Source organism: Dermacentor andersoni, chromosome 6, assembly GCF_023375885.2.
Source record: "Dermacentor andersoni chromosome 6, qqDerAnde1_hic_scaffold, whole genome shotgun sequence".
NCBI classification, from domain to species: Eukaryota; Metazoa; Arthropoda; class Arachnida; order Ixodida; family Ixodidae; genus Dermacentor; species Dermacentor andersoni.
The window spans coordinates 124,563,045-124,572,613 of record NC_092819.1 but is presented as its reverse complement, the minus strand read 5'-3'; the positions used below and the strand labels follow the sequence as shown (position 1 = coordinate 124,572,613).

The 9,569-nt window shown below is 49.5% G+C and overlaps 1 protein-coding gene across 1 annotated transcript; it reads right to left on the bottom strand.

Moving 5' to 3' along the window:
* Positions 1-5,787: 5,787 nt before the first annotated feature.
* Positions 5,788-6,768, bottom strand: LOC126523334 (arylamine N-acetyltransferase-like). Its single transcript, XM_050171975.2, has one exon. The coding sequence runs from the start codon at positions 6,766-6,768 to the stop codon at positions 5,788-5,790; it is 981 nt and encodes a 326-aa protein (XP_050027932.2).
* Between the last annotated feature and the right edge of the window lie 2,801 nt (positions 6,769-9,569).

Here is a 9,569-nt window from a genome sequence, read left to right as displayed (position 1 = left end):
AAATTCTGCGCATAAACGGCAAGTCGTTTTTTCACACCACTCATTGATTGCGCCTCTTTCGTCCATCACTATATCATATTCAAGAATTCTTGTGATAGAATGTGGAAGGGTAATATGCGCGTTATACTACGGGCGGCCCGGCCGGGCCGCTGTATATTGAAATCCATCTGCGACGGGTACAGAGTCCGCGCTGCATTGTGTTTTCGCGTTGAGGCGAGCGGCTGCAAGAAGGTTGATTCACGATTCTCTCGCTGCTAATTCCGCGTTTCCTATCTGCAGCGTTCTTACGGCGAGTTTTTGCGGTCATTCAGTGAGATGCGTTCATGTTTGCTTGTGTGCGCGTAACACTATTAATGTTAATTTAGTTAGTATGCCTATGTTTACAATTATGCGTCCGATAAATCTGACATTCTTAGTTCGTATAGATAGCTCTCCGCTAGCTATCACAATGGATTGTTCGCCTTTGGTGCGAAATTTCGTCTTTTTTACTTCCTTTGGCACTCTACAGTTGTGACCTAGGACTAAAACAATACCGAACCTATCAAGACCTCCCCTTGTGAAGCCATCGACCCCCGATATCGCAGAGATGCCATTTCGGCTGCCACCCTTTTGAACACAGCATTCCTAGGTGTGGTTTCTACAGGCCGAGGCGTAAATCCACCTGCACCGGATCACTTCGCAGACGATGCACTACGGCATAGTGATCTCGGCAGTATCACCTGAGGTAGTGAACGACCTAACTGACATCCTCGGCCAGACTTTGGATGAAAATTCGAACCAGCACCTCAAGGCGAAGATCCTGACGCGTACCCTATCTTCGGAACGCACTCACCTGCAAGAACCCTAGACTAGCGAAGAAGTTGGTGATAGACGCCTGTCGCAAGTGCTGCACCGGATGCGACAGGTCGTGGATGAAGGTTTGCTCCCTGCACAAGGAACTTTCCCGTCATAGGCTTCCATAGCATTTTCGCCGCGTCCTTGTCACCGCCAATGACACAACAATAGACTACCTGGCTGAAACCGCCGATAACCTTGACATTATCGCTATTCCGTTTCAGTCATCGCGATTCCACCTCAGCTCTCAGCGGTCGCCCATTTCGAAGCGCGCATTGACGACCTCACGGCTGCCATTGCTTCACTTCACGAACTCAGACGACGCCAGCGCTCTTCGAACCGCGTGTTTCGTCGTCTTCTCGTGACTAGCGCACATGGACCCCTCAGTTTCAGTGGGCCTGCTGTTATCCCTTGCGTTTTGCACATCGGGCTAGACAGTGCACCCCACCTGATACCTCGTCGGGAAACGACAGGAGGGATCACTGATGGTCGCACGTGACCCTTCCCCACGAGCTGCATGCCTGCTCGCCATTCCGGACAGGATTGCGGGCATGCGTTTCATTATTGACACGGGCACCCAGCTTAGTGTAGTGACCCCACCCAGAAATTATCCTCATTCGAATCCTCGCGGACAGCCTCTCCGCGTTTCTAACGCCTCTACCATAGCGACATACGGGCTTCGTTAAGTTACCATGGACTTCGGATTTTGACACACGTTCCGCTGGATTCTCCTCATCGCTTGCACCGTCCATGCTGCCATTTGTTCTGGTTTCCGGTCTTTCTACGAACAACATTGGCGTAAGCATACGGAACCAACGGCACTTCGATGGCACCACTCGTCTGTCGATCGTCGGACTTCTATAGAGAATTGATTTCCCCACTGGCATTCACTAACTTGTGCCATCAAGTCTTTACGAGAAAATCTTGTCTGTGCTCCACGTGTTCACGAAAACTTAAAATTTGAAAAAACCTCCTAGCCACATGGTTACTCACCACATCATCACACGTGGTCCCCAGTTTCTTCGCGTCCTCGCTGCTACTTCGGTGAGCGTCTTGTCATCGCTAAATGGGAGTTTGCGCACTTGCTGCAACTAGGCATTATTCGTCCTTCAATCAAAGTTTGGGCTTCGCCGCTACATTTAGTATCAAACAGTGATTCGAATGACTGGCGTCCGTGTCGAGGCTACCGTGCTCTCAATGCTTCAATAGTGTGTGACAGCGACCCACTTCCTCTATTCTAGATTCAAATCTAATATAAAATTTTGGCACATCATCAGCAAAGTGCACTTGGTTAAAGTGTACGACAAGATACCAATTGAACCTTGGAAGATTCCAAACTCTGCCATCACGACGACCTTCGGTTTATTCGAGTTTGTGTCCATGCCCTTGGAATCGGCAATGGCGGACAAACATTTCCGTGCTTTATCGCTGAGGGGACACGAGGTTTGCGTGCAATCTTCGCGTACATCGATGACATATTAACCACTAACACCACTCTGTAAGACCACGAGCGTCATTTGTGTAGACTTTAAAACCTCTGCAACAGTGTGTCCTCAGCATGAACCCACAGAAAGACGTTTTAGAGGCTCCTAGCTAGATTTCATGGGCCATTGGGTATCGACACTGGGAATCCTTCTCTTGCCACTCCACATCGAGGCTTTCAAGTATTTACCGGTGCCTAAAACTTTTCCACAGCTCCACGAGTTCTTGGGCCTCGACAATTTTTGCAACCGTTATATTCCGCACAAGTTAGCCTTACTGCAGCCAATCACCGATGCACTGAAAGAGCCGCGGAGCCCGTACTTGACAATACCATGGTCGCCTCATTCTCAGGCTGCCTTTATGGCGGCTAAGCAAGCTGTCGCTGAGGCAAGACTGTTGGTACGTCTCTGTGCTGGCGTACCGACTGTAATAATGGTAGATGCCTCCAGAGTGTTATTGGAGAGGTGTCGCAACATTACATTCGATCTAAACGGCGCCACTTAGGTTATATTCTAGAAAGCGACACGCCATAGTGTCTTCGGTCACGAGCTGTTAGCCATCTATGCCACCGTTCAGCACTACCGCCACTTAGTGGAAGGACGGAGTTACACGTTATGACTGACCATAAGCCTGGTGCCTGGTGCTGAGCAGTTGTTGCTGAACACCATTAGGTGTTCAGCACTAACAGCTCAAAGTACGTGGCGCGGGACATAAGGCAAGGTCGATCCAAACAGGTCGCCAAGCTTAGGGCAAAAATCGCCCATTATCATCAAGTGAGCGCCCATTATCAAAAGCGCCCATCTTCATCATCGCGAAATGATCACCCACATCAGCAAGGGTGATTATGGGAGCAGCGGTTGAAGCGCGACTAAGTTTGCAGGGAACAAACATTGGGAAAGAAAAAAAAGCGTTTTTTTTTTACTCAAGCGAGACACGTTTACATTCATTCAATGAAAATAAAATTCCTAATCAATTTTATATATTGGTGACGAGCTAAGAAAATGCAAGTTAATTTAATTTTAATATATTAATAAATACATTTTTTTTCATCGCCCATCGTTACAGGGGGCCTTATTGCCGCTATCACTCGCAGTACAATGCAACACTTGGAATGTGCAGAAATGCGCGCTCGTAAAGTTCACTTGTTGAAATACGCCCCCCTCACACGTTCTGCTCTTTCGCTTGTCGCGGTTTGTCTGAATTTTGTGACGCGGCTATTTTCATCGCATTTTAGCCTGTTCAGTGAAAAGTAGGGAGTTACAACGGCCAGATAATTAATTGTTTAGTTGCTTTCATACGACAGCGCTGGTCGACGGTCTTGGCATCCGACTATAGGATCTGCGCTCTACACCTAAAGCTTTCATCGGCCTCCAAGGAAGGTATGTTGTGTGGAGGTGTGCGATCTCGACAACCATACAGCTGGCCTTTTCCTGCATCCCTTTCCGCGCTGAGAGCTCGAAACGCCCATCAAGTCAATTGGCGTGGCATTTGAATATATAGCTATGAAGGCAAGCCAACAAAACAAATTTTGTGCTTTCGAAAACAAAATGACCTCATTTGTGTTTTTAACAGATATGGCGTCACATTATTTTTTCTTCCGCCAGAAGTGTTCGACTCAACAAAGGTACACAGCTGGGAATGAATGAATTCACTTCACAATTACACTCGTAATTTGGCCATAAAATAGGAACAAAAGTTTCGGATTCGCCCTCGTACGTATGGCGTATGGGGAATGGCGAAATCGGGCCGGCTCGTAGAATATTTTACCCCAGCGCCCCTGTTGTCATCGCGCAGAATGGGCCATTTGACACTATACTGAGGATGGCAGCTATCAACCGTGCACGCAATGGGTTAAATTGCGCATTCTCGCTAGAATTAGGAGTGTGCTTGTTTGGCTCCACACGTATCTTCAGACCGACTCCACCTATAACACCACGTAATCAAACAAAGCAAAAACTTATAGTTTTGGTTGACTCCTACTGCTTTGCTGAGAATGCTCTCTATTGAGATTGCATGACCGTCGCGTCGGCGTAACTCGAGAGAGTAGTATGGATGTTTCACTGCTAGCGTCATTTGCAGAGCACGTGATAACTTACACGTTAGCGTGGCCACTTGGTTGTTCTCGCCCGCCTCACTCTCTCGCAAGATCTTCTTTGCTGATTTCACACGGGTTGGACGTATCGGCATTTAACACACAATGTCTTCCAGAAAAAAAAGGAAACCATCAACCAAGAGCCGTCGCTAGAGAAGAGAAGGTAGATGGAAAACTACGTGAAACGCACATCGAATAAAAATCCATATAAGGGAATGCTGACCAAGAAAATGAAGCAGGATAGAGACATATAATCAACGTCTACTCAAGAAATCATTTGAGCCACCATGTAAGTCGACGTTGTCTTTTTAGCGTCGACACTTGGTTTCATTCCTGATTGTTAGTTTTCCATCTCCGCCCAATGTTTCTAAGCGCACTTATCTCACCGCAGCCACCATTTCTCGGAGCAGGCCGTACGGGCAGTGCTAGTTGGATGATGGCGCAGCTGACGACAAACGCATCAGGAGCGTTCACTGGGGACAAAAAAGGAGAGAGGAACAAGCTAAGCGCTGACTAAGCCATCGGTTCGCACCTTTCTTGCAGTACTGCAGTGGAAAACAGGCCGCCACCTATAACGTAAAACAGTTTGAAAATGGGTTCAGAGGCGAATTGCGCAGGAGGGGCTTAGGTATTAAGACATATTCATCCAAATGAACGGAATTTAAGGAATCATCCGCGATGAAAGAGTAATTCATTTGTGCCAGTTGAAAATATAACTGCATTTCCACTTGACCTGGTTATCCTCATGGGTGACCACAGCAATTGGTGATCTGTAATGACACTTTGGAACGCCGGCATAGAGTTGACTTCCAAAAGGCAGTATCTTTGTGGAATCCGAAAAGAATTCCAAGACTCGTAAAAAACAGCTTACGGAAATCGTGTGGCGCTGCTGTGCATGAGGTGCCGGGTTCGATCTCAGGTGTGGCGGTCGCATTTCCATGTCAGTGAAAGAAAAAAAGACTAGTATGGTTCAATTAATTACAAGCGAAAGAAACCCAAATGCTGAAAATTAATCTCGTGTTCCCACTATAGCGTGGCTCATATTCAGATTGTGGTTGTGGCACGTACAGCGGCAGGATATATTTTTTACGCTGCATCGATGTACTATTTTGTGATTGTTTTTTACACATAGTGTAAAGAAATTTGGTATTTCACCGATGATCCATAGCGGACATCCAAACGACTAGTGCAGTGAGCCTTTAAAACCTATCCATGTAAACTACAGAGGACTACACTCTCAATTTGTATATCATGTGCATGGTCGTTGAAATTTTGCCTATATTAAGAAGCATTTATTTCCTTATTGTTACACAAGGCGATTTGAAGTGGAAACCAAAGCATTCTATTCCAAATTTCTCTCCTTCTACAGTGTTGCATTTTTAAATAACGCTCTTAATCCTGGACCTGAGGAAGTCGAGGTCGATGTCGGGATTCAGCTTTAAAGCAAACTCGGCGTCGAAGAGGCGAAGAACTTCTTCCACATCCGTGATGTGACGCTGCTCCACTTGCCCGATGGTCGAACGGCGACAGAAGCGACCGTCAACAAGCGTCAGCCACGAATCGTCAACGAAGCGCCCCACCATGAGCACGTTACGGAACAACGATCGCGGGTGCATCATGCAGTACCAGCACTGTGGCACGAAGTCGATCCACCTTTGCGGTGGAGGAATCACGTGGTACAAGGGACGCCAACTCGCCGATGCGACACCACGTCCCGTCGACTTGATGGCCACCTCGATGTTCCCTTCTTCGTCGAGTCTGCGCACACGGTAAGGCTCAGCCTCCCCTTCTACAGGCAGCGCTTTGAACGGGTTGGGCCCGCCAAAGCCCACATCTGCGAAGTATTCTCCTTCCTCCCCCAGGTCGACGCAGAAGAGCAGATGTCCTAGAGGAGTCAGGGGCGTGTCCAGCGGACGGCCCCAGCGGACCCGGGCAGCCCGAATGTGGAATTTGAAGCCCAGTGTCAGCAAGAGCCTTCCGAATATGTTATTGAGCTCCACGCAGTAGCCACCGCGGCGCTGCTCAATCGCCTTGCGGAATACGGAGTCATCATCCAGCGGCGTCTGATGGCCGACGAAAGTATCTATCCCCTGGAAAGGGATTTGTTCAAGGTGAGCTATGATGAGGGTGTTCAAGGTGGTGAGGTTGGGTTCACTCAATAGACTGGGCTCTAGTTTCAGGACGTCAAGGTAGAGAAGCAGTTCCTTCGGGTTAAGTGGCCCCATGCGGTGACCACTGAAGTCGATCTTTCGCTTTGCCGCTGCGGCGAACAGCACGGGGTCCGGATGCTCTGAGGACTCACCATTTTGGGAGCGGCAGTCAATGTTGTGTTGCGGTGAGACGAGCGCTGCACTTTCCATGTCTCGTTTTGCCACTTCTCTCTGCCGCACTAGCGCTGATTCGGAACGTCGTGTCGCAAGCGAATGTACACGCAAACTCACGGCTCAATACTGCACACGCGAAACGCGTTTCCAATTAATGGCTCACTTCCATTCTCACCGGAAACGGGAGACGGTTGTCAGTGACAAAAGTTCACCTATGCACTGCGGTCCCTCTACCTGCAATATATTTTGTATTTTGACCCCGTATTGCTCACCTATTTTACGAGCGAGCGTAGAGCCCTGGCTACACGTATGTTTACGGATGCGCTCAGTCTGGCGTCTGCGCGCTTTGCGCGTGCCGCAGCTGGCGAGGTATGGCGGTTTGCACCCACAAAGACGCGCTACAGCGCGCGTTCCCTGGGCTCACTCTTTGATGTTTTTGCAGACGCCATTTCATACTTTGTTATTGAAAGTGTTTCAGAATGCTTTCATATCTATAAACGTAATTGTTGTATATTTATATCTGATAGATCAGCAAAAAAAAAAGGAAACAAGACGTACTTTCTTGAATGATATTAATCTGCTTCCCTGAGAGTTGAACGTACCTCTTCGTAGCTGCGTAGGCAAGCCGCCCCCGCGAAGCAGCTCAAGCGCGCAATAACAGATACGCGCTGTGCACCGAGATTGCGCCAAGTTTCCACGCGTACAAGCCGCGCCGCACCGTCTGTGCATGCGTGGGGGCGCGTGGACGCGAGCTTCCGCGCGTCGGCAAGCGTACTTATTTTGCGAGCTTAACTCGCCAGCTCGTGAAGTCGGGACATATATGTTAGAAGCCACGAAGAAAGGAAGGCAGGAATGCGCCTGCATACGCCTGCAGAGGCAAAGAATCGCGTGCCGGGGAAAATACGAAGGAACGCGCGGAACGCGCGGCAATGTAACGCCACCTAGAGTAATGTTTAGGTAACGTTGAGCGAAAGGGGGATGTAGAAATGAGGCAAAGCGTCGAGGAGAAGAAAGGTAGGTGGAGGCGCGCTGGGTTGACTTCATCTGCTAGTTGCTACGTGTTGCGTGAGCTCTGCGGAGGTACCCCATTCCTCTCGTCATCGAATGCTGGAGTGCCGAGCAAGTAGAACTGAGCAGCAACGCAAGCGACAGCAAGCCGACCGCGAGTCAACGAACCCGGAATTCGCCGCCAAGTACTGGGCAAGCTGAGCAAGCTGAACAAGTCCGGCCAATTTTGGAGGACGCTTAAGCTTCGCTTTTAGGAGCGGAACGCGATAGTATTCAAGCACCCCTGACGGTTTCTCGTGTTTTCCGGAAACTGCAGCATATGTAGCCGTAATGTTTACCGGCAAACAGTGGCGGCGAACGTTACGCACGAAAGCCACTTTTCTGGTAGAAATGCGGCCTCTTGCTTGGGCCAATCGCGGAGGTTGTCCACAATCGCGCCAAAATATTCACATCATTTGCAGGTTTCTATTTTTGTATCGCACTTTTATAATTTACGTCCGAGAAGATTTACCATATAAGGTAAACGCTGTTAATGTTATTGAGCTTTATGCAGAAGCCACCGCGGCAATGCTCAATCACTTTGAGGAACACTGAGTCGTCATGCAGCTGGGGCAGATGGCTGACACACGTGCCTGTACCTTGGAAAGAGATCGATTTAACGTCAGTCACGAGGAGGGTGTTCAAGGTGGCCAGATTCTGTTCTGTCAGGGCACTAGCCTGTAGTTTCATGGCGTCAAGGCAAAGGAGGCGTACTTTCGGGCTAAGTGGTCCCATGCGGTGTTGCATTCTCTAGGGTAGCGTATCCCACCGCTGCCCAGTTGCTGCGATGCCTGTATATCGAAGCTCGACCTACGTTACTATTGGCTAGCGTGAGGTTGTCAGCGGGCTGCAGGCATCCGGTAGACCATGGTGACCAGGCAAGGACGAGACGATGGCTAGTGCGAAACTTGGACGCTTTATTCAATGATTGGTGAACGATAAGAAGATAATGAAGTGAAAAGTACATTGCGGGGCCCCTTAAATAGGCCTTCTAAAATTGTAGGCGGGATCTTGCCGACGTCGACGTCTCGTGACCCGCACTGCGTCTAGTTGTCGATGGGTGGCTGCTCCCACTTTCTCCGGTGACGTTGTTTTGCGGCTGGTCCCTATTTCTCTGGTGAGCCTAGACGGGCTGGTCCCCGCAGGTGGAACTCAGGAGGTGACGTTGTAAGTCCTCGTCATGGCTTTGCAGCAGGTTCCACTTTCGATGGGCCTTTCTTCTAGGCGAGCTCGCAGCTAGTGAGCCGGCTCTCCCACTGCTCCGTTCTCGGGGTTTTGTGTTGGTGGAATGTGTAGTCACGTTTACACTCCCAGGGGCGATGGTGCAGCACGCAAGCGAAGCAGCGCGGCTCAGTGGAGCCCTGGACTAGGGGCCCAACCCTGCTGAGAAGGTCAAGCGTCTGCAGCGATGAAGACGAGGACCGAGCGCTAAACCCTTAATGGACCAAATAAAGTTTTCTCTCTCTCTCTCTTCTAGGCGACGTTGGTCCTCGGAAAGTGTTGATAGTTCGTGGAAGGGGTCCCTCTTTGTGTCGCACCGTTTTTGAGAAAGGGTTCTCCCGCGCACACACCAATGGGCCTGTGAACTCTGCGCGGCGTCCGCCCGACCGGCATCCACTCGAGATAACCATAACAAATTGGGAATTCACCCCTAGTTTCGATGAGGCATGGTGGATTTGATCTTTCGCTTTTCCGTTGCGTCGAACAGCTCGGTATCCGGATGCTCGTTGACTGACCGTTTTGGGAGCTGCATTCTTGCCTTGATGGCGCTGTGAAGAAAGCTCAACTTG

Excerpts from the sequence above, each read along its gene's own strand:
- LOC126523334 (XM_050171975.2), bottom strand. The coding sequence starts at position 6,768 with ATGGAAAGTGCAGCGCTCGTCTCACCGCAACACAACATTGACTGCCGC.